Source organism: Panthera tigris, chromosome C1 (genome assembly GCF_018350195.1).
Source record: "Panthera tigris isolate Pti1 chromosome C1, P.tigris_Pti1_mat1.1, whole genome shotgun sequence".
Lineage (NCBI taxonomy): Eukaryota > Metazoa > Chordata > Mammalia > Carnivora > Felidae > Panthera > Panthera tigris.
This window is the reverse complement of record NC_056667.1, coordinates 130,408,820-130,429,982: the sequence shown is the minus strand read 5'-3', so window position 1 is coordinate 130,429,982 and position 21,163 is coordinate 130,408,820. Positions and strand designations below refer to the sequence as shown.

General features: G+C 34.9%; 1 protein-coding gene across 1 annotated transcript in view; it reads left to right on the top strand.

The window, feature by feature from the left end:
• The window catches only part of LRP1B (LDL receptor related protein 1B), a 1,866,249-nt gene that overhangs the window by 1,752,593 nt on the left and 92,493 nt on the right, over positions 1-21,163 (top strand). Inside the window, exons 78-80 of the mRNA XM_042994392.1 lie at positions 9,670-9,893; positions 10,608-10,714; positions 20,835-20,951. Of these exons, the coding sequence (XP_042850326.1) occupies positions 9,670-9,893; positions 10,608-10,714; positions 20,835-20,951 (448 nt within the window). The remainder of the gene's footprint in view (positions 1-9,669; positions 9,894-10,607; positions 10,715-20,834; positions 20,952-21,163) is intronic.

Below are 21,163 nucleotides of genomic sequence, written 5' to 3'. Positions count from 1 at the left end.
TAAGAGAAGAGAGTATTTTGAGAAGGAGATTGCAATTATATTTCTAGCACTGCCAAAGATCAAGTAAATGAGGACAAAGAAGTATTCAGTAAGTTTTGTGACAGATATTAATTAAAGACATTGACAAATGCTGAAAGTCATAGAGGAAGCAGACATCAGAGAACAGTCCGTGGTTCTGCATCACTGGTCCTCAAATGGGGATGATCTCCCACCCCAGGGGACATTTGGCAATGTCTGGAGATATTTTTTATTGTCCCAACTGAGGAGTACTGCTGGCATCACGTGAATATGGTAGAGGTCAGGGAGGCTGCTTAACACTCTACATAGGCTAGTCTCTCACAACATGGAATTATTCTTACTAAAATATCAGTAGTTGAGAAACCTTTTTCTACATCTTAATAATATCAGTCTCTCCAATTAAACTTTAGGTAGATTTTTTGTTTGTTACTTCATTTTATGTTGTAATAATGCTGAAATACAAAATGATTGTAAGATGAATCATCAACATAGTTATTCTTTTATTATTTTATCTTATTTTCCCTTCTCTCTTAATATTAGAATACCTATAGGCCCCAACCTTGATCTCTTCTTGCTACCTTTCTGCACTTCCTTACAGATTGTATATAGTGTCATGGTTTAACACATATCCACATGCTAACAATTACCAAATTGATATCAGGTTTTGTTCAACTACTTACTTTGCATTTTCTTTTGGATTTTAAAAAATGTTCCCAAAGTACTATGCCTAAAAATAAATCTCTCATAATTCACAAAAGCTGCTTCCCCAATCTCATTTAATGGCACATCCATTTTGCAGATTCTCAGAGTAAAAATTTTAGAGTCAATATTGATCCTTCTTCTCTCATAATTCCAAAATCAGGCAATCATATGTAACTTCTGTCTAGGAGCTAACTACCTTATGTCAGCTTGACTGCAAGTACCTACTTTTGAACCACGATCATCTTTATTCTGATTTAGTGCAATAGACTCTTAACTGGTCTTGCTTTTCTTCTTACTCACCACACAGTCGCCAGAATTCTCCTTCTAAGACACAAATTAGATCACATGACATCTCTAATCAAAGATGCATAGTGGCCCCCTATTGCAAAAGATAAATTGCTCACAATATCTTACAAGGGTTTAAGAGATCTAGTCTCCTGTTACTTCTCTCACTTCATTTCCTATTAACTTTTCCCTTACTCACTCTTCTCCAGGGATGCTTTGGTATTTGGTATTTATAAAATCCATCAGTACCTACTAATGTAAGGCCTTTTCTGGAATGTTCTCTTGGTCTAAATGTTCTTCAGCCAGATATCCTACATGGCTCAATTCCTGAATTCCTTCATGAATTTGCTCAAATATCATCTTCTGAATACATGATATACTGATAGTTGCAATCTATTGTCCTCCCATTCTGGATCCTCAACACCGTACTCTTTTTTTGTTTTTCCATTCTCATAGTGCATATCTTTGATAAACTGCTGTATTATTTACTCATCTATTATGTTTATTATCTACTCTGTACCTTACCTTGCTAGAAGTAAATTCCCATGGCAGATATTTTTGCTGTTTTGGCCACTACTATATGTAATTCTAACATCTAGAACAGAGCCTGTCCTAAAGCAGTTACATAATTTTTTAAGAGGTTACAAGCAATAAATTACTTGAAAATCTTTGGTATACATTGGAATAGTATATTGATCTTGAAAGTTATACTTTACAAGTTTTTCTTCTCATCCTCAGGATTCATCCCAAGATCAAATATTTTTATCTCTAGATATATCCCATTTTTATCTACTTTTGTCTCACAAAAATTTAGATTATGATTCCACATTCTCCTTTCTGAGGCCCATTGAGTAAACCTCCTCTGATTATCCTATATCCATTTCTGGTCCCCAGTCCTAAGCGATTCTCCACACCATAGCCAAAATAATCTTAAAACATTAGTATAATCATATCTCCCCACTTCAATCATTCCAGTGGATTTCCATTGAAAAATCATTGGTTTAGGGGCCCTGGGTGGCTCAGTTGTTAAGCACCCAACTTCAGCTCAGGTCATGATCTCACGGTTCATGAGTTCGAGTCCCGCTTTGAGTTCTCTACAGTCAGCGAAGAGCCTGCTTCAAATGCTCTGCACCCCCTGCCCCTCCCCCACTCATGCTGGCTTGCTCGCTCCCTCCCTCTCTCTCTTTCTCTCTCAAAAATAAATAAACTTAAAAAAAATAAATAAAAATCATTGGTTTATAGGCCTCTGCACGGTATCCATTCTCCTCTTATACCACACCCTTCCCATTTCCTTACACACCTATGAACATACACCCTCAAACACACATTTTTTCTGGCTATAAATATACCATACTTAATTTCCAGGATTGCAACTTCATTTCAGAATCTTGAAGCATGCTCTTTCTTCTGCCTTCCTTAATTATCCTGGTGAACGAAAGCTCCTTTATTAAGAAGACATCACTTTCACTATATTAACATTGGTCTTGCTTAGGCAAGATCTTAGCATACATAATGTATTTTCAGGTCTTCCAAAATTGAACCAACTTGTACTGTTTGAAAGGACAGGCTCACAGAAAGATTGATTATCATCTACAGAATGTCAGTTGAATGCCCAGGAAGTATCCTACAAGGTGACCTCATTTATTTATTCCAGGTTCCATTTAGACTTGGAAATCAAATTGTTAGTTTTTCTAGGGAGTAATAAGAGTAGGAAATTTTCATGAATCTGACTGGAAAATGATATATAAAACAGTATCATGTATATTTACACACACACACATATATATATATATATTTGCAATCTGAATCTATCTGATGTATGAGATACATTGAAGTATAAGAGCCCAGTATTTTTATTCAAGTATAGTTAACATGCAGTGTTATATTAGTTTCAGGTGTACAGTATAATGATTCAACAATTCATACATTACTCAGTGTTCATCATATGATTAGTCTATATCACTTCTTCCCACCCACTTCCCTTCTAGCATCCACCAGTTTGTTGTCTATATTTAAGAATCTAGTTTTTCTTTTGTCTCTTGTTGTTGTTGTTCATTTGTTTTTTTTTTCTTGAACTTTACATATGAATGGAAATCATATGGTTTTTTTTCTCTGACTTATTTCACTTAGGATTATATCCTCTAGATCCATTCATGTTGTCACAAATGGCAAGATTTCATTCTTTTCATGGTTGAGTAATATTCCATTATATATATATATACACACACACACACACACACACACACACACACACACATATACACACACACACATATATACATATATATATACACACATACATACATACCACATCTTCTTTATCCATTCATCCATGGATGGACATTTAAGTTGCTTCCATATCTTGACTTTTGTAAATAATAATGCTGCTGTAAACATAGGGGTACATATATCTTTTAAAATTAGTGTTTTAGTTTTCTTTGGGTAAATACCCACTAGTGGGTTTACTGGATCATATGGTCATTCTATTTTTAATTTTTTGAGGAAACTCCATAGTTTTCCACAGTGGCTGCACCAGTTTGCATTTCCACCAACAGTACAGTAGGGTTCCTTTTTCTTCACGTCCTCTCCAACACTTGTTGTTGTTGTTGTTGTTGTTGTTGTGTGTGTGTGTGTGTATGTGTGTGTTTTATTTTAGCCACCCTGACAGATGTGAAGTGACAACTCATTGTGATTTTTGCATTTTCCTGATGATTAGTGATGTTGAGCATCTTTTCATATGTCTGTTGGCCATCTGTATATCTTCTTTGGAAAATTGTCTATTCCATGTCCTCTGCCCATTTTTTAAATGGATTATTTGGATTTTTGGTGTTGAGCTATAAAAATTATTTATACCAGAGGTATTTATAAGATCCCAGTTTGTACATAATTGTATACATATGCATACACACACACACACAAATATATATATATATATATATATATGCTACATATACTGAATATTACTGTTCATCCCTAAGATGTTTACTTAATGATTCTGGAGACCATATCAACATTTGCTTCTGTGACTCTTTTTCTATGAGTTTATTGCTGTCTTAACTCCTTTCTTATTGATACATGATTTATCCAATAACATCAATTTCTTGTGTCTCTTTAAGGTACAGGTGGGTTGCAAACCAGCTATAGGGGTAAGGTAAATGAGTGAAACAGATTTTACATAACATTAGGGACCTGGGTGAGTCCCACATTCCATTAAATCAAGGGTCAGCAGCTGACTGACTGCTATTCTGGAATATTGTCCTGCTTTTGATAGACTATCTTACATATACTTAATTTTTAAGAAAAACAAACTAGAATTTTTAAAGTGGTATCTTAATTTTAAAGTTAAAATTTACTTAAAAGGTTTTTTTTTACCTGAACTTAAAATTAGTTCTCAATCTATAATTTTGCAATCTCTGCTTTCAGATAGCTCTGCTTTCTATCTCAAGTGTTATGCTTATTTAAATTGTAAATGTCAGAAGAAACCTTCCTTCCTTAATTCTAGGTCATTCACATAGGGGGATGATATCAAAATTGTGCCATAAGTACTAACAAATTTTTCACATACTATTCATGAAAATTCATAATTAGCATTAGGTACATCCTTAAAACTATATAAAATGCAGGCTTATATAGAATGAATAATATTTCATTTCTTTAAATTTTTTTTTAATGTTTATCTATTTTTGAGAGAGAGAGCCACAGTGCAAGCAGGGGAGGGGAAAAGAGAGAGGGAGACACAGAATCCAAGCAGGCTCCCGGCTCTGAGCTGTCAGCACAGAGTCCGACATGGGGGTCAAACTCATGAACTGTGATATCATGACCTGAGCTGAAATTGGATGCTTAACCGACTGAGCCACCCAGGTGTCCTTAGAATGAAAAATATTTTAGATTGTTATATAATTCAATGTTTAGAATCAGTAGAATTTTACAGATCATCTAATCCGAAGCCTTTATTTTATATATCACAGAATTTGGAGAGAAACTAGGATTAGGTTTTACACCAAGTTTCTGACTCCAAATTTAATGTGTTTTTAGCCTTCCATATCTTTTGTTTACCTGATAGTGTGTAGAAGGTTTTGAGAGCCAGTTTTGTACTTTTTTTTTTTTTTTTGGAAGGAGGGTGGTAAATGATGAATAAATTTAAAGAAAACTGAGTATGCTAAAAAAAGAGAAAAAAAGATAAAGTCACATACAATATTGAGTCTATAATCCAAAGACATATGTCGTCTTTTGGGAAAGTGTCTGAGAATTACATACTTTTATTTAGTTCCTTTTCCCCCAGTAGGAGTTTGTGCCTATAGTGTGCCTTTTAAGGTGATACAGTCTTAATATAGATAATATAGCTTTAAAATTATTCAGATTGAAAAAATCTATTGTTCAGAATAAAGTTTAGATAGAAGCCAGGAATTTCCTTCCTGACGTGTTTTTGGAACTCTTAGACATTCTAGCTCCAAATATAACTTTTTTTGGGTTCTTTTAGATTTCCCCATTGCTATGAGCTTCTAGATAGAAATAATATATATACACATATTTTATAATAGTATTAAGCCATGTAATTTAATAATGTTTAGAATTTTAATAGTCATTATTTTACTGCTATATCCTGGTTTTTGAGAATTTAATCTGATTTGTATATTGTGGACCAAAAATGTAAAGGCACTTTTCACTTAGTATGGTAAACACCACACACACACACACACACCTAGAGCAGCTTTACATCTTTGTTTTAATAGCGTTATATTACAGGATAATTAACTTTAGTAAAATGAACCCGATTTTCTTTTCTCAGAAGAAAACATCACAGACAGATAAAATATGTGACTACTGTGATCTATCCTTGTGTTAACTGTATTTTCTTAAAGTATTGCTAACTATAGGAATTTTTTAAGAAGAGGACAGTATTTCCATGGTTAAAATGCTTGAAGTCCCATTTCATAAGTTTTCCTCTTTCCTTGATTTAAATCAGATGTCTCCAGTGACTTCTTTTTTTTAATGTTTATTTATTTATTTTGAGACAGAAAGACTGTTTGTGCAAGTGCTGGGGGAGGGGCAGAGAGAGAGGGAGAGAGCAGGCTCCATGCTGTCAGTACAGAGTCAGATGCGGGGCTTGATCTTACAAACCACGAGATCATGGCCTGAGCCCAAATCGAGTCAGATTTGGCTCAACAGAGTGAGCTACCCAGGCGCCCCTCCACCCCCCGCGCCCACTGTGGTTTCTAATCTTTAGTTTACTGAAGCTGGAATCATGACAGTACCTTACCATCCACAGCTGTAAAGGATGAGTAGTTTAAAGTAGTAACCTCTAATTTTGTTACAATCAAGCTGCCAATTTTTCTGTAAGATTTAAGTGTTTCATTCATTGGACTAATATATCTCTACACGGAAGAATGCCTTAGGCCTCAAAACTTTGGCTCTGTATTTAGAGAGCTTATTAGGAATGAAATCATCTGTCTGGAGAAAGCAGTCAAAATGTGTCTTCCACTTTGTGCAACAATATGAGCAACGCCTTTTGTTGTCAGGGTAACCACATGTCTCTGCAGTCTCTTAAATAGGACATATTTCTTGAGTGCCTCTAGCTCACAGGGCTATGTATCTAGTGAGCCAGCCAAAGGGGCTATGAAAGTTTTATATTTTTTTCTTCTTTTGAATCTGATGTTTGTTTGTTTGGTTTGGTTTGTTTTGAGCCTCTTTGGAAGCAAATGGCTTAGCTTTCCCATTCTGTTTTCCCATGTCAGACTCCATTCCACTCCCAGAACCTAAATTTACTTTTACTGTGTTTGGCCACTTTTTGTATTCACCTGTTTGGTTTTGAACCTCTCCACAAATTGTTTGTTTATTATATCAAGATCCAACAGGAATTTCTACTCCCACTTCGCAGCCAATATCCATTTAGTATCAGAATCCTTTTTATATGGCTAATACCATTCACAATCCTGGTCAAACTGAGCAATAAAGAGGGATTACTTCATTCGCATGGAACTCATTATAAAGGGTGATTTGCTCATTTGGGCTTAAGTTTCCTTGACAATAGGACCATCCTATTGCTTTCTTTTTGTTATTGTTCTTTTTCTGTTCAGTTCTGCTCTCTTCAGTGCTGAGAATCATTGAGCATTCAGTATGTTAGGAGTCAATGAAGATGAACATCTGGTAGCATCTTCACCTTGATGCCATTATTCTCTGAGAATCATATTGTACTGATAATTTATGACCATATGTTGAATTTACTGGGTGTGACATCCTTTACCCCATATTCTAATTACTTTAGTTGATACTGGAATGAAATTAAGGATTCTTTGATCAGGGACCCAGAGAATAAATGTATATATTTAAATATCTCCATCAGTATCTCTTGTGCTTAGCATTGAAAAGTAACATTTTTCCCATTCCCTAAGCCATATTCCTTACCCTGGTAATGTGACATAAATTTTATTTATCCTTCTACAATTTGCCATTAGTAGATTCTTCACGAGCCTGCTTACCTGACAAAGTATCACTTAATCAAACTTATGGGTGTTGTATGAAAATTAAGACTTTGGATTTTTAATTGCCTGCAGTCCAGATTTAGAAGTATAGAATGGAAAGATAATCAGACTTTTTTGAGAATGAGTAAAAAAAAAAAATGAAAATCCTGAATTCAAAAAGGTGTAACTTTGCATGAAATATGTCCTATTTTAGCAAGGATACTGTAAGGACAGAAAATCATGTGTATATATTTACATCTGATAAAAGGAAACTAAGTATTTTTCTATGCTCGTGCTAGACAACCAATATCATATGTTTTTCATGCTGAAGTTTTGCTTTCCTAGTGCTAGAAAATGGCAAATATACTCCAGCAGATTCTAAACAGCTTATAATGGTTATTTTTCCACTGTCTCTCATATTTATAAATTTGTGACTTACACTGACATGCCCATGCCATTTGTTGATGTGTTTACTCTTAAATGCTGCCAAGCCAGAAAAGAAAAAAAGCATTACAGTTAATTTAAATGATACTGGAACATTTGGAAATAATCTGGTGGTTTGGCTAGGACAAATATTTATATTCTACCCACCTATGAGTATTATGTATACAGTGTTTCTAAAGCATATGGTATTGCAGAGTGCTTTTCAGTTAACAGCACTGGGCTATCACTGGGTAGAAGGATAGTATTTATTGTTACAGTTGAGAAATAGGTTACTATAAATTTCATGATTTCAGCTTTTAAATCAAAAGGTGGAAAGTCTGATAATAAAGGTCATTAGAAATCTGTATGGGTTCTGTGTTTAGTTCAGGCCGTATTTCCTTCCTTGAGATGCCAGTAATCATACAGCAGACAGTGGCTTGCAATTCCTGTTTCTTGGCATCTCATGTTCTTTTTGAGAAGTTTAGTTTCTCTTCTTTTAATCCAAATCCACTTCCTCCTTCAGTAAAATCTGTTCACTAGTAATTCACACAAGAAACTATTATGTGTTAAAAACACATATTTCCACTGGTTGCAGGTCCTAATTAAGCTCTTACACATTGAATACATGTGTAGTTATAATCACCTTCAAATAATTGTTTCTATTCTTGATATAATACCCCTGGGAATCCTTTCTCATTTTTGGTTATGCACAATAAACCTGGCCATGTAAAATTAATTATGACACTAGTTCCTACTCGAAGTGATCAAGTTAATTGAAGGGCACAGAGCATATGTTATTTTTCTTGCTGTCTATTCGCAATGAACTCTCTTACTTTTTGTCTCCCAATAATTCAATAATACAATATTAAGCAGAAAATCCAAGCTAGTAAATTTAATATAAATGGCAGAGATTGGAATTTTTCTTAAAATATGTTCAAATATAGTATCTTTCTACATGTGTATCTGCACTAATATTCTTTTTCAATTTTTATATCAAATTGTATGGGGGAGCATACAGAACAACTGGGCCTTCCTTAAATTGCTGAAAAGAGTGTATATTGGTACAAACTCTCTGAAAAAAAAGCTAGCAGTATCTATCCAAGCTAAGCATATGTATACTATAAGACTCAGCAGTTCTATTCCTTGTTAAAAACTCAACATAAATGGATGCTTTGTGTCCACCAAAAGACAGTACAAGAATATTCATGACTTTGGTTGTAACGGCCTAAAACTGCAAATAATCCAAATGGACATCATCAGTAAAATGGTGAACAATTTATGGTATATTCACAAAGTGAAATATTACCCATCAATAAAAATGTATTAATAATTCACATGCACAACAATTTGGATGAATTTCATAGATACACTGTTGAGTAAAATAAGCCAGGAATAGAACAGTATGATGCTATTTATATAGATTTGTTTAAGGCATTTTATTTTGTTAGATATCAGAATTATTGTTAGTCACAGAGGAATACTGACCAGAAGAAGTCACAGGTGAACCTTCTACAATTGTAGAAATATTCTAGATTGTGGTTATACAAGGGCCGTCATAGGTTGAACTCCAGTGAATTGTGCACTTAAGATTTGTGAAATTATGATATTTATAAAAATTAAGAAAAAAAATGAAGTATTTAGTTATTTAAAAACCCTGTGTAATAATTAACACCTGACCGTGTTAAATATTATTCCTATACAATATCAATGTATAAATACAGAACACCCCACCCCCCGCTTTGCTTTTGAAAACACTGTTTTTTGCTTTGTTTTCTTTTAGTGTCCTGAATTTAAAAGGCCCAGGGACATAGCAGTTGACTGGGTTGCTGGAAATATTTATTGGACTGATCATTCTAGAATGCACTGGTTCAGTTACTATACCACTCACTGGACTAGTCTGAGGTACTCTATCAACGTAGGGCAGCTCAATGGCCCCAACTGCACCAGACTCTTAACAAACATGGCTGGAGAACCCTATGCTATTGCTGTAAATCCTAAAAGAGGGTAGGTTAATGAGTTGGTTATTTATTCTTCTTGATATGTGTATCCATTTTTAGAGATTTTCCCACCTGTCTACTGTAGTTTTCTTTCTGTAATAAGTGTTCAACATATAATAGATTCACAAGACTTCTAAAAATCTCTCTATGTACAAAAGCATGTGCTTTTCGTACCAAATGGTGGCACAAAATATATGTTTTCCTGAGAGGTTGCTCCATTATACATTCTATGTGTGTATGTGTATGTGTCTTATGTGTACGTTGCAGGTGCATTGTTGCAATACACACATAACCAATATTAACCTAAAATTAAATTTTGAAGATATTAAACATAATATTGAACATATTAAGTGTAAGAGTATTAGTATTTTGGCTATTTGTGACAATAAAAAATGAAGGTGTATGTGCAAACAAATCTAAATAATTTTAACACAAATATTTCCTTTCCTTTTCTTGAATTGCCCCTTTCTTACTCTTTTACTTTTTCATTTATAGGCAATGACCAAAAAGAAAATAGAGAAATGTTAAATAAAACTCCTAATTACTACCCACTCTCTATTGGAGTTTGTGAGTCCATAGATTTAGAATTGGGCCCCAAAATCTGCTTTTTCAGGGACTCTGGGGTGATTCTGGTGCACACAGTCTGAAGAGACATTGTGTTTGGGAGCAGAGTTGGGTTGTAACGGCACTCCAACCTAACCAACTTGACCTATCTCTTCAGGATGATGTACTGGACTGTCGTTGGGGACCACTCCCACATAGAAGAAGCAGCCATGGATGGCACTCTGAGAAGGATTTTAGTACAAAAGAATTTGCAAAGACCCACAGGTATGATGTGTTGCTGACACGGTCTAGAATGCGGAGCAATATGCTCGGCATATTAGTGTAACAAGACTTTGCACTTTTGTTGGCAATATAATCATTTTTATAAGCACATAAAATAATTCATAGTATGGCTTTATGAAAGTCATTAACATTTCATGTTGTATTTTGCCAACTTGAAAGTCAAGGCCTTATCATACTGCCAGTGATATTACAGGGATGTTATTTGAAAATTGCCTAAGTTGTAAGGCCGTTTGTAGGATTTCACACGCATAGAATTTCAACAGTTTACAGTGTAATAGGGTGTTTTTACCGATATAAGTTAATGATGTTGGGGTAGATGGTACTATTTCTAGAGGATCAGAAGCTAAATGGACAAAGAGGTGGGAAAACATAAATAATTTTTAAGAGGAAGATTTGATGATTCCTGGCCCTTTCATTCACAGCCCTTTTTAATCAGACTTCAATAGCTTTCCCAGTTGTGTCATCTAAGCTATGCTCCAGACTCTCTGTACTCTCAGGACTGCTCAAGAACTCAGGTGTTTTTTCTGCCTCCCTGTTGTTCTCCCATTCCATTTGCCTCCCCACCTGCCCTTCTGAGTTTTGTGCATCCAGCTGAATCTTACCCACCTTATAACATCTAACTTTAACACTTCCTCAATAAAACACTTTCAGAACTGCAAGGAACCCCAAGGATTTCATTCCACATGCAACGCTTCCTGCCTACTATATCCCAAAGGAGAGAATACATTTTCTCTATCACATATTATTTAATCATTATGCTTTGTGGTATCTTATATAATTGAAATTTTATTTATATTTGGCACTTATATTCATTTTTTTAATGTTTACTTTGAGAAAGAGAGAGTGTGTTATGGGGATAGGGCAGAAAGAGAGAGGGAGACATGGAATCTGGAGTAGGCTCCAGGGTCTGAGTTGTCAGCACAGAGCCCGACATGAAGCTCAAACTCACAGACTGTGAGATCGTGACCTGAGCTGAAGCGGGACGATTAACTGGCTGAGCCACTGAGGTGGCCCGGCACTTATATTCTTATTAACTTTTAATGTGCTGTGTGATTTTTCCTTCAACTAGATTGCTTTTACTCTTTATGGGAAGGAGCAATCTTTGGGATTTAGTTCATTTACATAAGTGTGTCTCCATTCACTGGTTTAACAAGTACTAATTGAACACCCATCTGGCGGGAGAAATTTTTCCAGATGCTGAAGACAAGTCCTTACTCTTGTGAAGTTGAAAATACCAACTCTCATGAACTTTCCTTCCTCCAGAGGATAGAATATACAACATAAGTCATGTCAGATACTAATAAGTGCCATATAGAAAAGAATGGGCACTTATGGGGGAACACTATTTTGATCAGGATTATCAGAGAAGCCATCTTAGAAAGGTGATATTTGAGAAGGGAACTTCATAGAAGTAGCAGGCTAATGTGAATATGTAAGCAAAGAGCTTTCCAAACAGAGTGAAAATCAAGTTAAGAGTTAAGGATGAGCTTAACATTTGTCAAAAACAGCAAGAATGTTAGTATGCCTAGAAACATTCGAGCAGCTCAAGAAAGTGGTAGAAGTGTGGGTGCCCAGGTGGCCAGGTGAAGGTCATGTAGGACCTAGAACACACTGTTAAGGACTGGATTTTATTCCAGTTTTAAGGGGAGGCATGGAAGGCTACTGGAGAGGCAAATGGCATAATATTATCATACGCTGTTTTCATTTTTTATAGAACCTTAATTGTCTTAACTTTTTATTTCTAACTAATTTTGGACATATAGAAAAGTTCCAAAATTATTTTTTTTTAAGTTCTGTGATGTTAACAACTTACATAATCATAGTATGTGAGACATGATTTTCATATTAAGGAATGTTTCTGGCAGCAGTTTATAGAATTGCCTGTCACAGGGTTCTTAGGAAGGAGCCTGAGACAGGAATTCTTCTAAAGGTTATTTATGAGGGGAGTGCTATTCAGGAGATGTCTGTAAAATATGGAGAGAGAAAAAGACTATGTCTCAGGTAAACTCTAATTTTGGCTTCAGCCACGGGGATGTGCCTTGGAGCATAGATCCCATGACAGGGAAGGAGTCAGCTTTTATATGATCCATCAGTCTTTGGTTGGCCTTTGGACTCAAGCTTCCCAATCCAGACTGCTGCAGACAGTTGAGCACAAATCTCTGGGGAAGGAGGGCAAGTGTGATTCCTTAGCTGCAAACAGTGGATAGTGGAGAGGTATCCCTACCTACTAAAGGAAATCTGAGCTGGCCACCACAGCATCCCCTACAGTGGGTGAAGTGCAAATGAACATTTTTCATGTGGTGACCACTCTGCCCAGCACTATGGGTAGTTTAATGATGAAGATGGCATACTCCCTTTTCTCATGGAGTTGATATTTAAGGGAAAAAATGAGGCATGCACTAAAGTTTTGAAGTTTGAAGTTTTGGCACAATGAGAGAATTGTTACATGCCTTATGATATCATGGGAGTGCAAAGGCAAGAGAAATTATATCTAATACTGGAAAACTATGTGAAAGGTGTCATTTAAACACGTGCTTGAAGGATAGGTGGACATTTGAAAGGTGGACAGATAACTCACCATGGTATAGTTTTTATAAAGGTGTTCTTTTAAGTCAAATATACCAGTGTTGATCCCAGGGGATTATGTATCACCTGTGAGATCTCAGAAAGGAACTTACTATCTTCAAAGTTTGATTTTTACCATTAACAAACCAAGGAGGGATTATGACTAACTTATGATATTGTTGTATTTATTCAATGACATAGCACTCTGAGCCAGGGGCTGCAATGTGAAGCACATGGTATGTTCTATGATATTTGAAGTCATGAATCACCTAGAAGGGGATGGGATAGGTAATGTAACATGAACCGAGAATAGAGAGCTTTAAATACCAAAGTGTTTTGATGTGATTTTTTAGTCAATAATAAACCGCTGTACAATTTTGATTCAAGTAGTGATGTGAATAAGGTAGGTCTTCTTGCTTTGGTATCATTGTGCCAATGGAGTGAATAGATAGAGAGCTATGAGACCAGCTAAAAATCCATTGAATGGTCCTAATGAGAGCAGAGAGTGGCACAACTAGAATGGTAACAGGTGAGAAGGGGAGAATGCATACAGAAGGGAAAGCAGAGTAAGCATAGAATTTATGAAATACATATGAGAATAGAGGTAGAGATAAGAAATATCTCAAAGAGAGGTTAAAATTCAATAAATTAAACATCTTCTTATTTCCTTTCTTCATCCATTCCTCCTTAAATTAAAAAATATTGGATGCTCGGGGTGCCTGGGTGTATCAGTTGGTTGAGCACCCAACTTTTGATTTTGTCCCAGGTCATGATCTCACGGTCCGTGGGATTGAGCCCCACCATCAGGCTCTGTGTAGACAGCATGAAACCTGCTTGAAATTCTTGCTTTCCTTCTCTCTGCCCTTCCCCAACTTGTGTGTGTGTGTGTGTGTGTGTGTGTGTGTGTGTGAGTGTATGTGTGTATGTGTATGTATGCACACTCTCTCAAAAATAAATAAATAAACATTAAAAAAATTGGATGCTCGCTATATGCCAGATACTATCGGTAATCAGATGTATTATATGGGATATATGGATCCCTACACTCACAGAGCTTAAATTCTAATATGGGGGACCATAAAAACAAAAACCAAACTGTGTGTGTGCACATCTGATAGGAGGGGGTGCACCATGCAGCAGGTGTCACTTTAATTATAGTGGAGAGGAAAGGCTTTCCAAGGTGCTGATTGTTAAGATTAATTGCTAAACTATGTGAAGGGGTAGAAAAAAATGGGATGATGTTGCAACACGAAGCAAAGAATGGGACAGAGACCTGAAGGTAGGAAAGCCAAAGAGCATAGTAAACAAATTAGAAAATAGCATGAGACAAGGATTAGAGAGATGGGTAGGGGTCAGCCTAGGCAGGATCTCAGAGACCAAGACAAATACCATTGCTTCATGTTAAGTAGATAACCAGCTCTAATCAGACATCAGAGACATATCAAGAAAGAAGTTGGTGTGAGGCTTTTGACTCCATGTGATTGGGCATGTGCGAGTTTTCTTCTCAGTAAGTCTGCTTTGAAAACTTCTGCTCCACTTAACAGGAGTAGACTCTTGAAAGCTGTTTACTCACTCATTCAACTAATTTTGTGTGTGTGCCTACTGTGTGTCAGAGATAATTTTAGGCATTTGGAATACAGGAGTGAACATACAGATCCCTATTCTTCTAGTGGTTATGAGGCAAAACCATATTTTAAAAAGTAAATTATAAAGTTGTGAGGTGTTTAGTGCTATGGAAAAAAAGAGTGAAAATAGAGTAAGAGGGGTCAGAAATGGTGGAGGGAAGTTTGCAGTGTGACATTAGTAGGTCTTTAGAGTAGAACTTTGAGAAGGTGGCACTTGAACAGACTGTGTGTTGCTGTCAATCACCGGCAAATGTTGCAGGTGTGGTTATGGCCCCAGGTGAATCAGTCAGATGGAGATATCTCACAGATAACTGAAAATTTTAGTTCTACAGATTAAAGCTTGGAGTTTAAACTTAAAGTTTGGGGAATTAGCAAAGAAAGCCGATGATTAAAGTTGCTGGGGTTGTTCAGATGGACAAGAGAGGGGGAAACAAAGCGTCTTCTTAGGGTAGAATTTTGTGAGATGCTTATATTTAGAAGAGTCACAGTCAGAACTGAAGACTGCAAAGATGTTTGCGCAACTGGAGCAAAACAACTGGATTCAGAATCACAAAAGCTGCAGGAAGAGTCTCAAAAGAACTACGGTACACCTTATTGGGCATACTATAATGACTTGCACAAAGAAAATATACAGCAGCAGAAAGAGCTTAAGTCTGCCATTTATATAGGCTTGAGTTAAAACTGAGCAGCCTGCATAAAGTTTTGAGCATCAAATTTCTCATTTGTAAAATGTAGATGATAATATCTACCTTATAGAGAATTCATAACAATTTAAATCAGATGTAAATCAATGTAAATTGATGAATATAATTCCCTGAATATCTAAGAGGCTAAGAATAATTATAAAAACAATCATATGCTAGGGGTGCTGGGTGGCTCAGTCGGTTAAGCATCTACCTCTTGATTTCATCTTAGGTCATGATCTCAGGATTCATGAGATCGAGCCCTGTGTGGGGCTCTGTGCCGATGGCACGGAGCCTGCTTGGGATTCTCTTTCTCCCTCTCTATCTCCCTCTCTCTCAAAATAAATAAATACACTTAAAGCAAATATATGCTAAAACCTTATATATGTATTCTATGTAACATCCATCATAATTTCCTAACACTGATAATTATTTTTATTCATTTAAAAATGTCATTTAGTATATTTTGTTAATTTGATTCATTTTCTTATGGCATATCAATTTGAATTCTGTAAGATTTTTAAAAATCCACAAGCCACATATAAAAACCTATACTTTACTTCATGCCCACCTGCTTCATAAGTGGCTTTCTTAATATTGGAAATGCTGGTTTTGTATTCATAGGCAGGATTTTATTCTGTCAGGCAGAAACATCTCAAATGTTATCTTTACAGGGATTAATAACTCTTGAGTATTGTCATGCTAAATGTTATTGATATAAAAATGAATCAAGAACAAATCTCATGAGATCTTTAGGAAATAATAGATAATTAGGTTTCATAAACAGCATATTACTAGAAAGGTATAATGAAAAGTTGGCAATAAGTCATTGTTCTGCATCTATTATGTATATGTACACATTATATGGAGAGAGGCATGTGTACCCTATGAGATATTCCTCTGTGGAAGTAAGTTCATTATTTGTCTTCCCAGAAACATCTCAAGACTTGTTTGTACCTATTTTTTCTCTCTCTTTTTTTCTTGGCATATGTTTCTAAATATTTTCCCTGACTCCAAGGTTATTATATTGAAATCAGTAACTATAATAATACCTCTGTTACCCTCCAAGTGCAACATGTTGTTCTTTACATTTTGGGTTTATTGGAAATGCTACCTTTCCTTTATGAATCCATGAATGAATGCATGCACTGAGATGTAATACATTTGTTCATATCTGTACTTTAATAGGGTACACAGGATATCTGCAGGATCGAACAGCAATAGAATAGATGTGAGCTTATCTCTATCCCTTTAGGTAACCCCTGTGTATTCCAGGGTTAGAATTGTACAATCCAATTGAACAGTTAGCCCACCACTTAGCTAGACCTGTATTTGCTCACTACCAGCCCTACCATTACATACTTTACAAAATCATGATGGGAATACCTCAATTCTTTGGGCTTTCATAGCACTCGTTATCTCCATAGTTGATACTTCATCATCTACTACTTTAATGATACAGTAGAACGTGAACTCTTTAATGTATATTCTGTGTACCCACCCAATCAGACCATAAATAATTTAAATCAAAATTATTACCGGTATTCCTATGCACATTGAAGAATATTACAGTGTCCGTAATTAGTGTGTGCTTAAGAATAATTATGTATTGAATGAATGAAGAGATGAATGCCTACAATTTTTAACATTCTAACCCATGGTGTGGTTTTATGGCCTCTTTTAACAAACGACACACTTGTCTTATTTTATTAGGCACAATATTAACAACAAAGGACATAATCTATCTTCTGATTCAGTCAATTGTGTGGTAGTTGAACTTCATACTCCATGAGAGTAGGAACATGATCCGTTTTGTTCTTTGCTACATACCTAGTACCTGACAGTGTATAGTACAAGGGAGGTGTCTTATGAATATATATTGGGTTAATGAATGATGTGTCAGGGAGGATACTTTCCAGCTCTCCCTCCAGTAAGAAGGCATGTAAGATTACATGTTTTTTATTTAGATACATATTATTTGATACCTAGAAGCTTATTTATGTTGCCTTTAGCTTCCCCCAAATCATGACAGTTTCTGAGAAATTAAAGAATTACATACTGGCCCTGAACTAGTTATAATTATTCATTCAATCTGTAAATTATTTTCTATTATACAACAAAAGGTATATAATTAAATAAAATGGATAGAACTTAGGACTATTTTGGAATTTCTTGATGCATTTATTTTACTCACACTCAGATAAGGGTGTGTGTGTGTGTGTGTGTGTGTGTGTGTGTGTGCGCGCGCGCGCGCACGCGCGCTCGCATGTGTTTGTAACTTTAGTTTGGAATCTAAGACTGGAAGTAAGAAATCTATCTCAAAAAATAGTTTTAACAATTAAAAAATAAATTTCACATAGTGGTAAATATTTTCAGTTTTTGAACCCTTTTTATCACCTCTTAAATCAAGAATATGGTAGTGCACACTTGCTGGTTAGTACTAACTTACAAATGTTGACTTTCCTTTAATGCAGAATGTATGTAATCTTTTTCTCTATTTCTGAGAACACAGTGATTTTAATTTATTACTTTCTTCAAGTCTTCTCAAATATCCCATTGGTATTGTCGGTTCTCATAAGATTTTGCTTTGACCATTTCCATTTTCTTTTTCTTTTCTTTCTTTCTTTTTTTTTAAGACTATAGTGGATATAGAGGAACTAGTGGGAAGGTCTTGGAAATTTTCAGAGTTCAACAAAAGTGAGATTCAAAAATCCCTAAAATGTAATAATAGTCTTGACATCATGGGAGAAGTTAAGAAAATGACTATATGAATAGGGCCTTTATCATATATTCGTAAAACTTAGTGAGCCCATGTCTTTATCTTTTAAAAGCCTTCCAAATTGTGATTCCATAATACTTGATTAGAACAAAGTGACATTTTATTTTAAATTTTCTGTACTTACACAGACTTGGTTGCAAATATCCATCATTCCCAGTTCAGATAAAAATGACTTTCTTGGGAATTGATTTTTTTTTCTGTTTTATTATCAGTACTTTATTAAAGACAAAAAGGAGATGTGATATTTTAAAGATAGAAATGAACTTGTTCTTTCATATAAACTTCACTCTCATGTCTATAACAAGAAAAGTTAGTTGATTCCTTTATTAACTTTTTAATTTAAAAGACTATCTCTTTTATTAAAGGGCTTAAGGAAAAATCAAAATCATCGATTTGTGGATTTTTTGGAATATAAATCCCACTCATCTGAAAGCTTTGTTATATAATTTTTATCTAGATGTAATTCCATCCAATAGCACAATATGTGACCAGAGCTGATAAAGATGGGTTTGTCTTGGACAAGCCTAGACTAACAATGCAATATATGATACTTTTGAAAACTGTCTTACTGCTGCTGAATCTGAAGCAATAATATTGGTAATTAGACTGTATTACACACCCTTTGTTGTCTTTCCCACAGTTAACAAATTGGATATTAACAAATTTAATATCCAAAAGTGAAGGACAATTGTGGGGACAGCTTTTGAAAATCTACTTCTTTATTGTATCACATTGGTGAAAGAGAAAGAAAAAAGTCTTTTAATCCTTCTTAGACAACTGTTCTGAAATATAATGGTGGCAGAAGGAAACTGGGTCATTTTATGGTTCATGTCGCCCATAGTTATACATGAAGAAGCAAAATCATAACTTCCAACATGACTCCAAATAGCAAATCAGTCATCGAGTAGAAACTAGTAAAACATGGGCCACTTGTTTTAATTGCTAAGTCATTTCTTAGAGACTGATTGGGCATAGTACATCTTTATATTATACTCAAGAAGCAATATTTATATTTGATTTGATTACATTCAGACTAGATCTACAAACAACTAAAAAAATATTCTTGAATTATCTTCACCATGAGTTTATTTGTTTATTTTTCACTCTGATTGTTAACTCTTGGACTGTCTACAGAGGAATCCAATTACCACAAATTCAACAATACCTTTCATTCAGTTGCATTGCCATTGAAGTGTATCTCAGTTATTTATTGAATGTTCTGATTAAGAAAGCTATCTAACTTTCAGCTGCCAAAGGTATTTTAGTTTCATTGTACAGTTTTTATAATTTAATACATCATATATACAGACTAGTCACAAAAATTAAATATCTATAACAGTGAAGACTAACTGTACAATTTATATGTTATAGATCTTACTTTTCTATATTGAAGGAAGTTTACTTAAGACAGAAAGCATTCTGTCGATATTTTTGCAAGAGGATACTGTCTGGACTCCAGTAACATTATGAAATAAAAAAACAAAAACCTGAATAAGTAGAAAAAACATTATTTTTTACCACATCTTATTTTAGTCGATTGTTATTCACTAACAGATACTGATGATAAAAATAAAGACAAGCAGTCCCAAAGAAAATTAATGATTCGAGTGAAAAAGTGTAAGCACAACTAGAACCTTAATTACGGAATTTGTCATTCATTCTTCTCTACTATAACCATCAATCTTCAGTCAGTTTAAACTTTAGTATGCACACAGGTGTCTCACAATACCATAGGCCAACTCCTAATGGGTGAAAATGTCTTATGATTAAGCCCATGAACCTTTTATATTTGAGAAACATACCTTCATGAGGATATCCAAAATATAACTAATTACACTGAATTATTTTAAATTAAAAAAATTAATGTTTATTTATTTTTGAGAGAGAGAGAGAGGCAGGGGCAGAGAGAGAGGGAGACATAGAATTCAAAGCAGGCTCCAGGCTCTGAGCCTGAGACCAACCTGGGGCTTGAACTAACAAATCATGACCTGAGCCAAAGTCAGATGATTAACCGACTGAGCAACCCAGGAGCCCCACACCCTGAGTTATTTTAAATAAAGGTTAGATAAGTGGTTTAAATGATTAGTTAATTCTGTATATACTAAAAAGATAAAAACTAAAATATGGAAAAGGTTTTTTTAGAAAATAGCCATAATTAGGAAACCAGTAAGTGTGGAAATGAAGGATATTTAGGGTAACTTTTCATATAGGAAGGAAAATTTTTACTATAGCTAATTAAATTCTAGGTAAGCTATCCACATTTAATTCAGATAAAGATTAGTTATTCATTTTTTTTTCTAATTTCTATAGTACCATAATGTAGACTGGGTAATTTCTTTGATATATGAAGAAAAATATCCATCATAATTATATATTAAGAAGCAGAAATATAATTTTAAATAATTTCACATTTATTTTTGTTTATTTATCCTTATGTATTGATTTTGTAGGTCTGGCTGTGGATCATTTTAGTGAACGAATATACTGGGCTGACCTTGAGCTTTCTGTTATTGGCAGTGTTCTGTATGATGGCTCTGATTCAGTAGTCTCTGTCAGCAGCAAACAAGGTTTGTGAAGTGCTTTTGTTTTGTCTTTAATTATTATTGAGTATATTAAGTACTGATATGTAAATATAAATATGAAAGGTTTACGTTCTGAGTTTCCTCAATTTCTTTTTCCTTACAAGTTGTTGCTCTTACTATGGATTAAAACTTTTATTCCCAGTAGAAGAACAAAGAGGCCAGGCCAGAAGAACTTAGCCTAGGACAAACATGGTCCA